Source organism: Bubalus kerabau, chromosome 3 (assembly GCF_029407905.1).
Source record: "Bubalus kerabau isolate K-KA32 ecotype Philippines breed swamp buffalo chromosome 3, PCC_UOA_SB_1v2, whole genome shotgun sequence".
NCBI classification, from domain to species: Eukaryota; Metazoa; Chordata; class Mammalia; order Artiodactyla; family Bovidae; genus Bubalus; species Bubalus kerabau.
The window spans coordinates 144,172,279-144,191,454 of NC_073626.1; the positions used below are offsets into that span (position 1 = coordinate 144,172,279).

General features: G+C 39.0%; 1 protein-coding gene and 1 non-coding gene across 2 annotated transcripts in view; one reads left to right on the top strand and one right to left on the bottom strand.

The window, feature by feature from the left end:
* MPP4 (MAGUK p55 scaffold protein 4) overlaps positions 1–19,176 on the bottom strand; it is a 41,955-nt gene that overhangs the window by 1,907 nt on the left and 20,872 nt on the right. The window contains exons 12-20 of the mRNA XM_055574775.1: positions 19,039–19,077; positions 17,143–17,163; positions 13,162–13,176; positions 12,001–12,042; positions 10,836–11,006; positions 9,336–9,416; positions 5,215–5,308; positions 4,727–4,835; positions 3,233–3,367 (exon numbers count right to left, since the gene is read on the bottom strand). Of these exons, the coding sequence (XP_055430750.1) occupies positions 3,233–3,367; positions 4,727–4,835; positions 5,215–5,308; positions 9,336–9,416; positions 10,836–11,006; positions 12,001–12,042; positions 13,162–13,176; positions 17,143–17,163; positions 19,039–19,077 (707 nt within the window). The remainder of the gene's footprint in view (positions 1–3,232; positions 3,368–4,726; positions 4,836–5,214; positions 5,309–9,335; positions 9,417–10,835; positions 11,007–12,000; positions 12,043–13,161; positions 13,177–17,142; positions 17,164–19,038; positions 19,078–19,176) is intronic.
* On the top strand, positions 1,386–1,489 carry LOC129648054 (U6 spliceosomal RNA). The gene has a single exon (XR_008712656.1). It is a non-coding gene; the product is annotated as a U6 spliceosomal RNA (small nuclear RNA).

Genomic DNA, 19,176 nt, shown 5'->3' on the forward strand with positions numbered 1-19,176 from the left:
AGTTTCAGCTTTAGCATCATTCCTTCCAAAGAAATCCCAGGGCTGATCTCTTTCAGAATGGACTGGTTGGATCTCCTTGCAGTCCAAGGGACTCTCAAGAGTCTTCTCCAACACCACAGTTCAAAAGCATCAATTCTTCGGCGCTCAGCCTTCTTTACAGTCCAACTCTCACATCCATACATGACCACAGGAAAAACCATAGCCTTGACTAGACGAACCTTTGTTGGCAAAGTAATGTCACTGCTTTTGAATATGCTATCTAGGTTGGTCATAACTTTCCTTCCAAGGAGTAAGCGTCTTTTAATTTCATGGCTGCAGTCACCATCTGTAGTGATTTTGGAGCCCAGAAAAATAAAGTCTGACACTGTTTCCACTGTTTCCCCATCTATTTCCCATGAAGTGGTGGGACCGGATGCCATGATCTTCGTTTTCTGAATGTTGAGCTTTAAGCCAACTTTTCACTCTCCACTTTCACTTTCATCAAGAGGCTTTTGAGTTCTTCACTTTCTGCCATAAGGGTGGTGTCATCTGCATATCTGAGGTTATTGATATTTCTCCCGGCAATCTTGATTCCAGCTTGTGTTTCTTCCAGTCCAGCGTTTCTCATGATGTACTCTGCATATATGTTAAATAAACAGGGTGACAATATACAGCCTTGACGAACTCCTTTTCCTATTTGGAACCAGTCTGTTGTTCCATTTCCAGTTCTAACTGTTGCTTCCTGACCTGCATACAAATTTCTCAAGAGGCAGATCAGGTGGTCTGGTATTCCCATCTCTTTCAGAATTTTCCACAGTTTATTGTGATCCACACAGTCAAAGGCTTTGGCATAGTCAATAAAGCAGAAATAGATGTTTTTCTGGAACTCTCTTGCTTTTTCTATGATCCAGCGGATGTTGGCAATTTGGTCTCTGGTTCCTCTGCCTTTTCTAAAACCAGCTTGAATATCAGGAAGTTCACGGTTCACATATTGCTGAAGCCTGGCTTGGAGAATTTTGAGCATTTCTACTGCTGTGAAAACTTCATTTAGTCAAGATCATTTGGCCTTCACTTGGCAGTAATACATTAAATTCATTGCTATTATTTTCTTATTTGTCTACAATAATTAGTACAACTTGTCACAAATACAAATATAAATATGGGCACTGAGATCTTGTGGCAGTACTCCTTTACAAGGTGACCATACACAAGACCTAGAAACAATTTTGTTAACTTTTCAGATTGCCATAAAACCGAGAACAGAATTTAATTAAGACTCAGAGAATATATCCATAGACTCCACTGTTTGAAATGCAAACTGGAGAATCAAACTTCCATATAGTAGCCTTTGAAAAAATAATGAAGATAAAAATAACGAGAGATAAAGGATAATACAAAGATACCTCATGCCCACTTCAGCAACACATATACTAAAATTGGAATGATGTAGAGATTAGCATGGCCCCTACTCAAGGATGACATGCAAATTCATAAAGTAATCCATATATTTATTTTGTTTTACAAGATTAAAAAGTTCTGGAGATCTGCTTCACAATATGAACAGAATTAACATTACTTAACTGTACACTTAAAATGGGTAAGACAGTAAATCTTGTTTTATTTTATATGTTTTTTACCCCACCACATACACACACACACGCATGCATGTGCATGCACACACAAGTGGATATAATGTCTTGATCTAGATGATGGTTACCTGGGTGTATACACACTGTAAAAAATTCTTTGAACTGTACACTTAAGATTTATATGCCTTACTGAATGTGTATTATGACTCAAAATATTTAAAGTATATTTAATTAAAAATATACATATATATATATATGGAAAAATCACTGATTAATCCCACCTGGCCTGGCCCCTCTATTATTACTATAATTATTAATAAACATCTTTTATGTTTAAATATATTTATAAAGAGATCTCATATAATAGATGATATAATCAATTAGAGTATTTTATTTTTTTCAGGTTTACTTTTTTTAATATAAATTTATTTATTTTAATTGGAGGCTAGTTACTTTACAATATCGAAGTGGTTTTGCCATACATTGACATGAATCCACCACGGAGGTACATGTGTTCCCCATCCTGAACCCCCCTCCCACCTCCCTCCCCATCCCATCCCTCAGGGTCATCCCAGTGCACCACCCCCAAGCACCCTGTCTCATTCATCGAACCTGGACTGGTGATCCATTTCACATATGATAACATATATATTTCAATGCCATTCTCCCAATCATCCCACGCTTGCCCTCTCCCACAGAGTCCAAAAGACCGTTCTATACATCTGTGTCTCTTTTGCTGTCTCGTATATAGGGTTATCGTTACCATCTTTCTAAATTCCATATATATGTGTCACTATACTGTATTGGTGTTTTCCTTTCTGGCTTACTCCACTCTGCATAATAGGCTCCAGTTTCATCCACCTCATTAGAACTGATTCAAATGTATTCTTTTTAATGGCTGAGTAATACTCCATTGTGTATATGTACCACAGCTTTCTTATCCATTCATCTGCTGATGGACATCTAGGTTGCTTCCATGTCCTGGCTATTATAAACAGTGCTGCGATGAACATTGGGGTACATGTGTCTCAATTCTGGTTTCCTAGGTGTGTATGCCCAGCAGTGGGATTGCTGGGTCATATGGCAGTTCTATTTCCAGTTTTTTAAGGAAAATTGTTCCACACTGTCCTCACTGTTCTCCATAGTGGCTGTACTAGTTTGCATTCCCACCAACAGTGTAAGAGGGTTCGCTTTTCTCCACACCCTCTCCAGCATTTATTGCTTGTAGACTTTTGGATAGCAGCCATTCTGACTGGTGTGAAATGGTACCTCATTGTAATTTTGATTTGCATTTCTCTGATAATGAGTAATGTTGACCATCTTTTCATGTGTTAGCCATCTGTATGTACTTTAAAGTAAATTCAAATACTTTTCAAAATAAATAGTCCATTTTAAGTACACACACGCAATTTCTATGTGGTTTTGCAAATTGTGACTTGAGGGCCTTTTAAAGCTAGACCCAAAAAGAGAAGAAAAATAAGAGTAGTTATTAAACTTTATTTTAATATCTATAAGTGATATTCAATAAGGATAGTTCATAAGGGTAGTAATCATTAGAAACAAAAATTACATTCCTTAACATAGGGATACTGTGGAATAATACAGTAATTTTTTTGACTGGGGAAAAAAAAATGATATACTCATCTATCTCTTCTGTATCTTACCTTGAACTTCATGTCCACAAAGTAGTCTGTAATAATCTTAGCATTTTTCCGAGATCGCTTCATACAACTCATGTTAGATGGCTTTATAAATATGACATAGGGCTTCAGTTCTTGGGTTCGAGCCACTTGAATACCCTACACAGAAAAATTAAATGCACATTTAAAACAGAAGTCCTTACATGTATATGTATGGCTGAGTGCCTTCGTTGTCCATCTGCAACTACCACAACATTGTAGCTCTACCCCAATACAAAATAAGAAGTAAAGTTTGGGAAAAACAATAATGAAGAAAAAAATGAGAAAAAAAGAAGCCCTAGTAGCTGAAATATCTCAAGAGAATATTAAATTGAGGATCTAAAAACATAAGTCCTAATTTTCTAGAGTCAACATAAATGTTCTCAAAATTTCTAAGACCAGAAATTAGCAGTTATTTTTAGCCAGAGTATATTCTCATGTGCTCCCAAGTCCTCAACTCTAAAAAACATTTTAATAATTAAGAGATGGAGTTCTGGAATCAAAATTAAGTTGAAATCCTGGCTCTTCCTCTTACCAGCCATGACACCCTTATTGAAACCTGAGAATAGGATTCTACACCTGATCTCATGGGCAAAAGACAAAGACAGACTCTCAAGGCCAGTCAGCTCCCTCACTTCTCTTTCCCCTTGCCATCGTCCCATAACAGATAATACTGACATCTTCATGCTGACCACAGCTTCAACCCAAGCGAGAACAACGCTCTCATCCTCTGATTAGCATACAAGGTAATATTTTTACATGACTTCAGAAAACATGGAGTTGGTGATGGACAGGGAGGCCTGGCGTGCTGCGATTCATGGGGTCACAAAGAGTCGGATACGACTGAGCAACTGAACTGAACTGAACTGACAGAAAACATAAACACAAGGTTTATAAAAATTTTGACAACACATTGTATGTTCTGTATCTCACTTTAACTCACTCACTCCTGCTCTATTCCACACATGGTCTCAGGGAGACAGCTATTCATATGATAACATAGGAACCTCATCTCCTTGCATAAAGCAACATTTTATTCCCTCCACAAGAAGTTACCTTGATGCCTTTGTAATCAAAGGCAAAGCAAGATTCTCAGTTTTGTTTTGTTTTTTTTTAAAAGATCCTCAGTTTTCTTTATGGCTGTCTGCTCATTTCTGGGGGTTTTTTGCTTTGGTTTTTTGTTTGTTTTTTTAAATTTTTTATTTTATTTTCTGTTGTTGCTGTTTTTTTTTTTTTTTTTTTTTGGCAGGGCGGGGGAGGGGGGGGCAGGTCTGAGAAACTAGATTTTTTTTCCCTCCAACTAAAAGGACAAGATAATGACAATTGATTTTTCAAGTAAGATCCTGGTCCTTATATATGGGAAGTAGTCTTATCCTAACAGAATAAAGTGTCTCAACTACAGCTTAAAGCATGTGCAAAAAATGGATGGCATGCATTCATTACTCTGGGGAGATGGGAAATATTCCACCACAGACCTACCTGAGGCTCTAGGTCCATAACACAGATCTTTCCATCATCAAGGACTGCTTGAACCGCATCCACACTGGTGCCATACAAGTGGCCTTTGTACTCACCATACTCGAGCATTCTGCAAGGGTGAGATAAAGAAAACAAGAGCTGTTTGTAGAGGTAAAATATTATTAGCAATAACATACAGATAAATTCCAACAGAAGAGAGTAAAATATGTGGATCTTGATTAATGAATTAGTGGATATTCAACAGGAAAAAATATATATTAGGAGATCTAAGACTTAACTACTCCAAATTCTCTAAAATTTGCAACTCAGTTCAGCTCCTTCTCCAAACTCAATGAGTTAGTGTACTAGTAAATCAATATACATTTTCTTAATTTTTCAGAATAAAAAAAATGTATCCCAGAAGTTTTGGACAAAGCATGAAAATAAGAGATCTATTTTAAGTATAAAACAATGAGAGGGGAGAATCAGATTCTGAACGTCTAGCTTACCTGTGACTGTACATGAGGCTTTCAAATGTTTCCTTTGACACATAGTGATACTCACGACCATCCATTTCATAACTCTTTTTGGAACGAGTAGTATCTGTCAAAATAGTGAATTTTTAAAATATCTTAGAATCTACAAAATGTTTGGACTTATTACCCATACACATTTGGATAAAGATGATCAAAATAAATTAATACATAAGCAGATAGATAAAATGCTAGAACAAAAAAGGGAGCCTGATTGGTGATAAGAAAGTAGAAGTTCCCATATCAAAATGAGCTAATCATAAACCTTTGTTAAGTGTTTGTGGTGTAGACTAGACCAGAATGTATCATATTTAAACCAAGATAAAGAGGCTCTAAAGGAACTCTTGCTGTTACTTCAGGACAGGAAGTGGTAAGTTATGTGTGAGCCCTATGGTGCCTAAAGGGCTTCCCAGGTGGCTCAATGGTAAAGAATCCACCTGCAATGCAGGAGACACAGGAGACATGGGCTCAGTCCCTGAGTTGGGAAGATCCCCTGGAAGAGGAAATGTCAACCTACTCCAGTATTCTTGACTGGAATATCCCATGGACAGAAAAGCCTGGTGGGCCATTGTCCATGGGGTCACAGAGAGTTAGACATGACTTAGTGACTGAGCACTAAGGTAACTAAAGGCCCTCAGGTAGCAAAACCAGCAATATCTTATGTTTAGATAATGCATCTCCCAAGATCTCATTTCATCCTTCATATTCCTAGCTAGGTGAAATGCTGTTATCTGTAGTTTACTGATAAGTAACTAAAGATTTTAGAGAGTAACTAACTTGCTCATGTGAATAAAATTAATGAAAAACAAAGTTGTAAACAAGCACCTAGGTGTCCTGACTCCCAAACTAATCTCTTCTACCACAGCAGATTCTGTCAGATTTGAAATAAAGCCCCTGACACTCTGTAGTCTTGCTCAAATGCATTAACATCTAAGTAAGCTGGTGATCAGTTTTAGGGATCTCCAGAAAGAAAAGATTGGTAGAGTCTAGATTCAATCTGATTCTTTGATACAACCACTTTGTTCATAGATCTTCAACCTAAATAGTACCTAGTATAGAACAAGGAGTTCACTGACTACCTAAAAGTGATTCTTGTCTGCTTACCCATTTATTCAACTAACATATACTGAGTGCCTATATTCCAGCTATCATGTGAATTTCTTAGAACACAAAGATGAATAAGACATGGTTCCAGCTCTGTGACCTGTATAAATTATAAAGCTGCTAGTCCCCTAACCTGCATTACAATAAATTCTCCTTATTCATAAAAATTTTGTATTTACATTTGATAAAGTTTAAAGATGAAATAGATCAACATCTGATGATACCAACACATGGAAATGACCAAAAAGGAACTTGAAATAGACCCTAAATGATAAAAGGAGCTCCCAACGTTTCAAGATACAATACTTTGGCCACCTGATGCGAAGAACTGACTCATTTGAAAAGACCCTGATTCTGGGAAAGATTGAAGGCAGGAAGAGAAGGGGACAACAGGATGAGATGGTTGGATGGCATCACCGACTCAATGGATGTCAATCTGAGTAAACTCTGGGAGTTGGCAATGGACAAGGAGGCCTGGCATGCTGCAGTCCATTGGGTTGCAAAGAGTCGGACACGACTGAGCGACTGAACTGAATTAACTGAACATTTCAAGAAGCTCAAAAAGCAAAATTTTTTTCTTTATTCAAGCCTCTCTTTAGATCCTCAGAGTTCCTATAGTTATGCTACCCTTCTATACCTTTGTATTGAAAAAAAATCTAGTTCTCAGGTGATAGAAAATTATGTTACTATCAGCCTAAGATCAGCCCTTCTCCTTGGCTTCTATCCTACTATGTTATATATGGTAGGCTAAGGTCTGCGAATTGGTGCATGACTTGAGGCGTTCATTCTGAGCTTAAAACTGTTCACTCAATTTAAAGAGCAAAATATGGGCAACATATTCCCATTTTGAATGATGGTTATCCAGACAACATACAATTCTACATTTTGTGGGCATTTTATTTTTATCCAGATTATTGTAAGTGGTGATTTCTTTATTAGTTTTTGCTTTGTAGTGCCCATTCTTACATAGGTAAACAGTACTTGGAAAGCACAACCTATGGGATGTGATCATAAAACAAGTTCATTTGTTTGGCCCTGGATAGAATTCTCAAATTCGTCTGATTACTCTTAGGTTTGTTTGTTTGTTTTTTAAGAAAGGTTCAATATCATTTATGCCTGAAACTCAGTCTCAATAATTAAAACTCTGTTTCCATGTAATACTCAAAATTATGAACTTTATATATATTTCAGGCTTCTTCTCCCCACAGCTGGCTCAGACTTGCTACACCAAGGGAAGCCTGACATCAGAGAAGTCAGAAATCAGGAAAGGGAGCTTGATTCTCTTCTCTTCCCTTTCATTGCATTCCTACTGCTCCTCCTCCAGTTTTATAACTCTCCAAGCTTAAGTGCAGAGAGAGAGGAGGAACAAGCAAGGCAGGAAAACTCTTACTTAATTGATGCTGATGCTGGCTTCTCATGGCTCTTTTTAGACTTGCTGCTGCTGCTGCTAAGTCACTTCAGTCGTGTCCGACTCTGTGCGACCCCATAGACGGCAGCCCACCAGGCTCCCCCGTCCCTGGGATTCTCCAGGCAAGAACACTGGAGTGGGTTGCCATTTCCTTCTCCAATGCATGAAAGTGAAAAGCCAAAGTCAAGTCGCTCAGTCTTGTCCGACTCTTTGCGACCCCATGGACTGCAGCCTACCAGGCTCCTCTGCCCGTGGAATTTTCCAGGCAAGAGTACTGGAGTGGGGTGCCACTGCCTTCTCCCCTTTTAGACTTAGCAGATGTTTAAATCTGGCTCTTAATCTCCCAGAGGATTCATTGGACTATTTTGCAAAGCCTACCCCTCTACCACCACTACTGGGTATCTCAAATCCATCTCTATTCCACCTAATCATTTGTGACTTCTTCCACACCCTCAGGTACCCGGGGCTTCATGTTTGATCTTCCTCTTGGGCAGGAACCAAGACAACCCCAGGCAGACTTTCTTCCACATTATCCACCCAGATCTGGTCTTTGGGGAAAAAAAAAAAATCACAACTCTTTTGCAGTGATAGACTCTAAAATGGCAGCTACCTGCCCCAAACAGCCTTTGGCCACTCTTCTAAACTCTCATGCTTTAGATATTTCAGATATAATTCTGATTCCAGTCTTCTGTGTCTCCCAAATAGCACGAAACACATATTAGGCTCTTTAAGTGGTTTTCCTAACTTCTTCTCTCTTGCCCTGAGGTAAAGGGGAAGCACCCACATCCACATGCTCCTTCACCTTGGATGGTATAATAGTTATTGTTCTTGTTCAGTCTCTAAGTTGTGTCCAACTCTTTGAGACCCCATGAACTGCAGCACACCAGGCTTGCCTGTGTATAGTTGATTTAAAATTATATGTGCATATATTATGGAGAAGGCAATGGCACCCCACTCCAGTACTTTTGCCTGGAAAATCCTATGGACGGAGAAGCCTGGTAGGCTGCAGTCCATGGGGTCGCTAAGAGTCGTACAAGACTGAGCGACTTGACTTTCACTTTTCACTTTCATGCATTGGAGAAGGAAATGGCAACCCACTCCAGTGTTCTTGCCTGGAGAATCCCAGGGACGGCGGAGCCTGGTGGGCTGCCGTCTATGGGGTCGCACAGAGTCAGACACGACTGAAGTGAATTAGCAGCAGCAGCAGTGCATATATCAAAATAAAAAATATGATAAAGCATTCAAAGAGCCAAGCACACTGCCAGGAGGATTGTAAATATTGAATGAATGCTAGCCATTACTATTAAATATTTAGTTTTCCTAAAAGGTTATGTATATGATTGCTAAGCAATGGAAAAAAGGAGTCATTTTTCAAAAGCCTAGCTAGCTAGCTACATGCTAGTAAGTCAATTTCCTCTATTAAAATAAGTTTAGTTAGAAATGCTGAGGACTATCTGTGTCTTACATTCTTACAACAAAGATGGTATAACATAGTTGAGATCAGTACATCTGAAGATCTTTTTGCATCTGTAAAAAGAAAATCTTACTCCAGTATGAACCGCTATGAAAGATAAAGTAAACGTACGTGGCACGGCACTTTGAAAACGGTTAGGATTAAGTTCAATAAGTTGTCTTCTCAGTTCATTTACTCCAACACCAGAAGGTCCTAAACAAAACATCACATATGGAAATTATTAGAAGTGGATAAGCAGAGGTATGTGGTAAAACCATCACTTTGATCCTTTCCCTGAAGACACTTGAAAGCACATGTTTTTGCAGGGAAAATAACATAACTTCCATTCTCATGAATTGAAATAACTCCGGAAAATTCTTGGGAATTTCCCTGATGGAGTAACCCACACTTCTCCACCTGATGACCTGTGGAGTAACCCCCACTTCAGAAAAGAAGTAGGGAATTGCAGGAACGTGGCACCCCGGAACACTTTGCCTAATGTTGGCTACTCTGAGAAGTCTCTAGCCTCGTGTCAGATCATTTGAGACACGCTGCCTTTCCTCTTCCCATGAAGTTCCTATTACAGCACAACCCAGAAACCAGCTTCCACAATGATAGAATGCAGGGACACATCCCTGACCACAAGTGGAGAAGTCAACACCCCCGTGTGCAAGTGAAGGCAGGGCTGGCTTCCTGGGCAGAGAACTGTGCAAGCCACAAGCCCACGCTTAGCTGCTGCACTTGGCTTGATGCTCTTCTTTTGCCACACATATAGTCTTCATTTTTGAATAAGGGGCTTTTGGATTTTTATTTTGCTGTGTCCTGAAAATTCTGTAGCTGGTCCTGGCTGTGAGGTATGTTGTTCTGCTTCAAAGGGGCCTGCCTTCACCACAACTGGAATACACAGAGAAGATGGCAGTAAGAGTAAGTTACTACTACTGAAGGCAGGAGGAGAAGGGGACCACAGAGAAAGAGATGGTTGGATGGCATCACTGATTCAATGGACATGAGTTTGAGCAAGCTCCAGGAGATGGTGAAAGACAGGGAAACCCAGCGTGCTGCAGTCCATGGGGTCACAAAGAGGTGGACACAACTGAGTGACTGAACAACTCCTACGGCAGGGACCAGCTTTGTAGACATCTGGGTCACAACGCAGGTCATCCCAGTGCTATATCTGCCCTGTTCTTTAGCAACAAAGATACAGCCCAGAAGCTTTTTAGAAACTCTCCTAAAGGAGACAGTTACACACTTCTTAGGGAAATGGATCTTAAGCATTTTTATTCCTAATACAGACTAATGATGTGGGGGGGTGGGGGTGGGAAACATCTCATCCATGCTTCTAAAAGAAATTCTAAACAGGACGAAAAAAAATCTTAAGTTATAACCTCATCATATCACACCTTGTTGTTACACAGATTCATATACACCTTGACATACCACATTCAACTGTAGACATTAAAAGTATAATTAATAACGTTTTATTTATAAACACACATTAAAAAACGGTTTTGTCTTTTTAAAAAAAAAAATATGCAGGCTCACAGAGTCCTACTTTTACTACTACGCCCAATGCAAGACTACTGATGGCAGGGGAACCTTGCCGCGGATGGGGAGACTGCCCTCGGGACATACCCACGAGCACGATGAGGCGGTGCTTGTCGGTGGGGCGTCGCTGGTATCTCACCACTTCCTCGTACGGGGCGCCCACCGCGCCTGCGCAGCTGCTGGCGCTGCACCCCTGGGCGCGCAGCTGGCTTCGATGGGCCCTGCGGCGGCACAAGCGCATGCTGCGGCGGAAACCCGCTGCCAGGGTGGAAACGGAGGGACAGTGAGATCCAGGGCAGGGGAACTCGCTTCCTGCGTCTGGCCCGGAGAAACAGGCGGCGACTGTGATTCGAAAGAGTTCATTTTATTTTTTCATGTGGGATCTTAGTTCTGCTCGGAGAAGGCAATGGCACCCCACTCCAGTACTCTTGCCTGGAAAATCCCATGGATGGAGAAGCCTGGTAGGCTGCAGTCCATGGGGTCGCTAGAGTCGGACACAACTAAGCGACTTCACTTTCACTTTTCACTTTCATGCACTGGAGAAGGAAATGGCAACCCACTCCAGTGTTCTTGCCTGGAGAGTCCCAGGGACGGGGAAGCCTGGTGGGCTGCCGTCTATGGGGTCACACAGAGTCGGACACGACTGAAGCGACTTAGCAGTAGCAGTAGCAGTTAGTTCTCCGAGCAGGGATGGAACACATGACCCCCTACAGGGGAAGGGCAGAGTCTTAACCGAGGGACCTCCAGGGAAGTCCCTGACAGAGTTGACTAGGTGTGTCTGAAGGTAGAAGATAGGAAGCAATAGAAAGGCTACTGGATGCTTGGGGCTAGTGCACTGGGACGAGGGAGGGAGGGAGGGGAGGGAGGAGGGAGGAGGGTTCAGGATGGGGAACACATGTATACCTGTGGCGGATTCATTTTGATATTTGGCAAAACTAATACAATTATGTAAAGTTTAAAAATAAAATAAAATTAAAAGCCAAAAAAAAAAAAAAAAAAAAAAGAAAGGCTGCAAGGTCTGGAAAGCAGAATGTTGGTCACTAGGCCTGGTTGCATATTGGAATCATCTGGGAGCTTTTAAAATTAAAAAATGGGGCCACTGACTAATTAAAAAAAAAAACAAAAAACAGAGAAAATAGTTTGAGAACACCCATCAGCAAAAGAAGCTTTCAGAAGAGTCAGGCTTATCCATTATGGTATGAATATAACTTAGCAAGTGACAAAGAGCCACCTGTTATTAATCATTACCTACCAATATAGAACTTCTGACCATAGCCAACAAATTCCTCCTTGTCTGGAACACAGCAAATGGCAGGAACAGAATATGTGAAGGAGAAAGAGAAGTTTACTTAGAAGAGGTACATGAAATAAATCTTTAAATAAATAAATCTTTAAATCTTCAAGCGACACTATTTCAGTAGATGGCAGCACAGCTGAATTTGTCCTTGGCAGCTTATTGAAAACTGTCCTAAGCACTTTCCATTTTATCACATGCACTAAACTATATAGAGACATGCTCCAGAAATTTAGCTACACACTGCATATATTCTGTCTAGTATAGTTGGAACAAAAATCTATTATAGGCTTCTTTAAAATTATAAGAAATACTGAGTCATAGTGAAAACATATATTTGGGTATACATTTTTAAATGTCCCCAAGGAAAACTGATTTTTTAAAAAAGAAACATATAAACTGGTTTTGGCTTTAACTCCTAGATATGGCGTTCTGTAGACCCGATAATTAATTTCTTTGTTAGAAATGGGTTGTTATTTTTTCCCTTATGAAATGATTCATTCTGTAGAAAATTAGTATTTGCTTTATAGATGCAAATTCTTTCTGACTCTGAGAGACAAAAGAGTGGAAAACTGTGCCTAGTAGTAACATCTAGAGCTAGTTTAAACTTCTGTCTCTGCTTCCACTGGGGTCTCAGAAAAATTATCGAAAACTATGGGGAAAAATGTTATAAAACTGTCATTTGAAGTTACTTCTTACTAACATATTCCTTTTCACTTATACAACTCTGTTCTGATCATTGAAATAATATAGAAAGAGCATTTATGCATAGAATGAAATGACATAGATCTTTCTTAACTTTTGTGTTTAAACACACATTTTAAAATATAAAGAAAACACACAAGTATCAATTCCATCTTCTGGTAAGAAAGCACATTTTTCTAACTGAAAATTGGCAATAAGTTTAAAATAAAATGTTTACTTAGGGATATAGTCATAAGACTACTTTCATTGTTCATTTAAATATATTTTCTATGACATTGAATGTCTCATCATTGATTTCATTCTTAAAATATCATATCTTAAAACACTTCCAGTGAAGTATTCATGTTGAGGCATGTTTGAAAGATCTCAAACAGCTCTATTTGGTGTACCAAGGACATAAAAATGAATAGTTACCTTCTGAAAGTTCCTCTGCATATTTCGGTAAGTTAAGAAACAGACATGAAAAAGTTAAGCCTTTGAGGAGATCAAGTTGGCAAACTGAAGACAAATAACAAACAAATGACACAAATAAGGCATTCGTGTTACCCTTAGAGAGAGTTGTAAGCTGGGCAAGATGAACAGCACACAAACTAGACTCAGAAACTCACTGGACCTGTGTCTGCTGCCCAGCAGACTCTAACTTCCTGAAAGCTGCTTATCTCAACTCTCCTCAAAGGCCCTCTATCCATGCAGACTTCCCTCTACCCGGCTGGCACAGATGGGGATTGAAAGAGAGAAATTATAGGAAGTCAACTAATGTGAGCCTTCTCTCCCTGTCTCTGCCAGAGGCCATCTGCCTGCAACCCTGTGATGTGGAGGAAGTAGTGGAAGGGACACTGGCAGCCTTGAACCACACCATCCTCATTCTTTACCCATCCCAGGCCCAGTTACATATTCCACCTCCAGTTGGCCCCTTGAAGATAGGTGTAACTAAACACAGAGCATATTCTTTTCTTTGTTTTCTAGATGTCTTGAAACATCTATCATCCCTGTTTTTGTTTGTTTTTTTTTGGCAGGGGAGAGAGAGAGAGAGTGTGTGTGTGTATGTAAACTGAATTCCTAATTAGACTATACCATCCAGAGGTATTCAAAGAGGTCACATGATACTACATTCAGAGACAAGTTGGGGACAAAACTTAAGAAACTTAACTGCCCATTAAGTGCTCAAGGAACAGAATTAAGCATCTTAGAAAAAAATGCCAGCCTCGAGCCAATTGTTCCTTAATTGAGCTCCTAAGTGAGGAGGATTCAGAATGTACTTGAGAGTTCTCATGCTTTCAACCAAGAGGAGTCCAGAAGGAGTGCCCTACCGTAACTAAGGGCAGCTGCACGCTTTCCTCTGCAGTTCTATCAGAGAACAAACTGCTGACTGCCCCTATATTTCTTTGTAATAATGCTGGCTAACCCTCATGCACTTATGTTCTAAGCATGTTTTATATATATAATTTTTCCCACTTTAGACATGGGGCACCTGAAGGATAAACTGTGGAAAATTCTTAAAGAGATGGGAATACCAGATCACCTTACCTGTCTCTTGAGAAACCTATAATGTGGGTCAAGAAGCAACAGTTAGAACCAGACATGGAACAATGGACTGGTTCAAAACTGGGAAAGGAGTATGTCAAAGCTGTATATTGTCACCCTGCTTATTTAACTTATATGCAGAGTACATCATGTGAAATGCTGGGCTGGATGAATCACAAGCTGGGATCAAGATTGCTGGGAGAAATATCAACAACCTCAGATATATAGATGTTACCACTCTAATGCCAGAAAATGAAAAACTAAAGAGTTTCTTGATGAGGGTGAAAGTGGAGAGTGAAAAACTAGCTTAGAACTCAACATTTAAAAAACTAAGATCATGGCATCCAGTCCCATCACTTCATGGCAAATAGAAAGGGAAAAAGTGTAAGCAGTGACAGATTTTATTTTCTTGGGCTCCAAAATCACTGCAGACAGTAACTACAACCATGAAATTAAAAGATACTTGCTCCTTGGAAGAAAAATTATTACCAACCTAGACAGCATATTAAAAAGCAGAGACATTACTTTACTGACAAAGGTCCATCTAGTCAAAACTATGGTTTTTCAGTAGTCATGGTACAGATGTGAGAGTTGGACCATAAAGAAGGCTGAGCGCCAAAGAATTAATGCTTTTGAGCCTTGGTATTGGAGAAGACTCTTGAGAGTCCCTTGGATTGAAAGGAGATCAAATCAATTAATCCTAAAGGAAATCAGTCCTGAATATCCATTGGAAGGACTGTTGCCAAAGCTGAAACTCCAATACTTTGGCCACTTGATGTGAAGAGCCGACTCATTAGAAAAGACCTTGATGCCTGGAAAGATGGAAGGCAAAAGGAGAAGACGGCAACAGAGGATGAGATAGTTAGATGGCATCACCAACTCAATGGACATGAATCTGAGCAAACTTTGGGAGATAGTGGAGGACAGAGGAGCTTGACATGCTACAGTCCATGGGGTCGCAAAGAGTTGGACATGACTTAGCTACTGAACAATAACAACAATAACCTGAAGGGCAGAGAGGTTAAGTGACAGAGGAGCCCCCCAGTTAGCGAGTAATGGGCCAGAATTCATGCTTGGACATTCTGCCTCCAGTCCATGGCTTTGACCACTGCAACACTGCCTTTCCTTTCACAGATGTCTCAAGTACCTCTAAGCCTCAGCTGCAACTTTGGCATGCAGAGTGTCTCCAGCAAAATGACCAGTTGAACAGAACAAAGAAGGATGACTATAATCCAGAGGAATTAAGCATTAAACCAATCCCAAACACTGAACCAAGTGTAGATCATTAAATCACCCCAATAGGCCAATTATCTAATTGAAAACAGGAAATTTAGAAAGAATATAAATGGTAAATAATTTCGGAGAATTTAGGTGAGTAGTTTCCCAGCTCCATCTGCCTCAATGCTATCTCTTTTATAACTAATATATATACAGCAATCTCTCTACTCTTATAAAGTGAAATCCATAGATATAATCTAACACATATAACTTTTAAAAACCAGTGCAATGCTCTGCATGCGTGTGTGCTGTCGCTTCAGCCATGTCCAACTCTCTGAGATCCTAAGGACTATAACCTGCCAGGCTCCTCTGTCCGTGGGATTCTCCAGGCAAGAATACTGGAGTGGGTTGTGCAATGCTCTAACTGGAATATAAAGAAAGTAAAAGGAAGTGATTTATATTTTAAAAGTCTGTATTTTAAAAAAGTATATATTTCAAAATATAAATCTTTGGGAATGACTTCTCTATTAGACAAGAGAAACTATTAGATGCCTATACCTACCTATATTGAGGGCTTTCCTAATGGCTCAGTTGGTAAAGAATCCGCCTGCAATGCAGGAGACCCAGGTTCGATCCCTGGGTAGGGAAGATCCCCTGCAGAAGGAAATGGCAACCCACTCCGGTACTCTTATGATGCTTATACCTACCTATACTGAAGAAGCCTGGCTTTAAAGGAAGTAAGAAGATCAGAAAATAGTCCTAATATGAAGTAGAGAAAAATAGAGGAGCAAAGTAACAAGTGGACATTAGAAAAAAAAACATGTTCTGATAAATAGTAACAGATTAGATTTATTTGTGTATATGGGAAAGGGGGAACTTGACATAAATGAAGTAGATGTAATGTATGCCAAAGTAATTATAGACTGATGAAGTGAAGAAAATGAGACATCATAAACTAGAAGAGGTGAGTAAGGTTAACACGCTCCCAAAGGTTGCCAATGCCTAAATACTCTGTGGGATTTATTTTTTTTTTACTAACAAGGTCAACAGTACTTTGAGGACCAGATACTGGATGAAACCATGTGTCATCAATAATGACAATAACATGTTAAAGAAAAAGAAAAGAATTGATTTAGTATAAATACCTCACTTTCCAGTTTATTTTCTATCAGTATAGATTAGACAGAATGTGTGGAATAAATTATTCAACACTTTCAAAATAAATGTCTTTATTCTGTTTAAATATTTGTCTCCATAGTGACACTCTTCTAAACCAATGAGCTTTTCATGTTACATCTTGTGAAACCTTACATCACTATTGTGTATTAAAGAATTACTTACTCAGATTTGTAATGAGTTTTGTCCATTCAGGAGTTGGTGTAGGATGGTCTCACACTCGGCAGCTCAACTGGCATCCCCAACTCCCAGCAGTTGAAGGCCAGTAGTGCCCCCCAATCAATATGAAAACCAAAACAGTGCTCCCAGAGGGTTCCAAAATGTCCCTAATGAACAGCGCCTCTTACGGTGAAGTTTACAATATCTCACAACCATACCGTTGATGTATTTATTCACATTCCTAAAAAGTGTTTAACGTATACCAAAATTTGGATAACACATTTATAAACCAGTACCAAATATTCACGTCTTACTTACCAGATTCAAATGTTTCTTCATCTGTCATTTTTCCATGAGGCAAAACAAAAGTGTAGTTATGTTACTATTCATAGTAAGTCTATAGTTCAACAGTCTAATTCCCTGACCCTATGTTTCTGCACACACAACACTTTTAAAATGCTTTTCCTAAACCAAGGCCAACTCAGGGGTGTGTCTGTGGCAATAAAGCTTTAAATGAGATATATAAGCAGCTGGGCTGTGATGACAAGAAGGGATACAAGCAGGAGCTTAAAATAAATAAAATCATAAAATAGAAAAGGATAAATAAGATTAAAAAGAGACTCAGAGGGAAGGGAAAGGTGGAGTGTCATGGTAAACTCCAGTATCTGGTTGGATGTTATACAGCTTTGCTGCTAGAGGCTTGCCTGAAGCTTTGGAGGTCCATAAGCAAAGGGAGCAGGATGAGGGGAAGAAGTATACAAATAGCTTGACAGGTTAGGGTTGTTTAGGTGACTGAAAAATACCTGAGATAAAGCAAATGCCTCATCAGTTAAAATGATTATTGTTAGTGTTTTAAAGAGACATTAAGCATTAAGAAGCTAGAATTTATATGCAGAGCAATTTGAAATATATAGCAATATTACTAATACATCCTTGAATCTGGTGATGATACATCTATGGTCTACTCATGTATGAAATTGTTTATAATAGAAAATATTGGACATAATTCAAATGTCTACCAGTAAGTGATTATATAAATGCACAACAACTTACCTAATCAATAAGCTTTTTAAAAATTATGAGGAGGCTCTTTATGTATTATGATGGAATCATCTCCAAAGATACAATTTTAAGTAAAAAAAAACAGGAACAGAACAGTGTATATAGCATACCATCAAAGAGTACATGCATTTGTCTTTTAAAAAGAGGTGAGAATGAGGTGTGTGGGAGAGGAGGAAAAAACATACATCATTGCACAGAATATGTCTGGAGGGATGCCAAAGAAACAGAGCATTTATTGCCTCAAGAAAGAAAACTCAGTAGGGAAACAGGAAGAGGGAGGGAATTTTACTGAATATACTTTCCTAGTTTTTTGAACTTGAAAGATGTGACTGATTAACCTAATAAAAACTTTTCATTAAAATTATAGAAAGGAAATGAATATTACTGCTAGTTAACTCACCCAGGATGTGTACTTGGTAGAATAAATATAATGTCAACATTATTCTGTAGTTGTTCTGGGAAATATATGTAAATCTTTGAAATACTCAGTATTTAAACATTTCATGTCATTCTTTAATTTCTAAAACTAGATTAACCTGTAAAGCCAAGACACATTCACTTATCAGACTAAAGACTCTCCATTTAGTCTTCCAACAAAATCCTAGTGATTCTTGAGTCAATCTTAGTTTTGCCACTAAATTTGAAACATCTTTTCCCAATTTCCAAAAAGTGTAAGGATAGAAATGTGAAAAGTTTTAATATATCACTCAGAAATTTGGAACCCATGACTATTGATCTGTACTGGAATCTACCAGAAGATGATATCAAACAATAACTGGATATTTTGCTTTTTAAAATTTTGATATCTCAGTATTCCATAGTATTTCACAAAGAGCATGTGGATTCTAGATATTTCTCCTGAATGTTACTGAATGTAACACTAGAGCATTACTGTGTGTTTCTGTGATCGTTTCCAAAAAGTGCTTTCTAGAACACTTTCTAAAAGGTTGGTCTGGAGCATGGAGACATCCTTCCAGCTGTGCTTCCCTTCTGAGTGTCAGAACCACAGGAAAATGCTGGGGTGGGGACTTATTTTACACATTTCTTCCAGAGAAAAAGGTCCACAGGTCCTTTGACTGACTCTGCTTCAGAAAATCTATAGTTGAGCTGCTTTGTATCTCTCCTAGTAGTAAATCTATCAAGAAATGCTACCTGCTTCCACACATTTCTCATCAATCTTCATGTCATCATCTATAAAAGAGCATAGACAGGGAAAAAATGAAATTAAAATGTGTTACTATCACAACAAAAATCCCCTGCTAAGTCACCTCACTTCAGTTGTGTCCAACT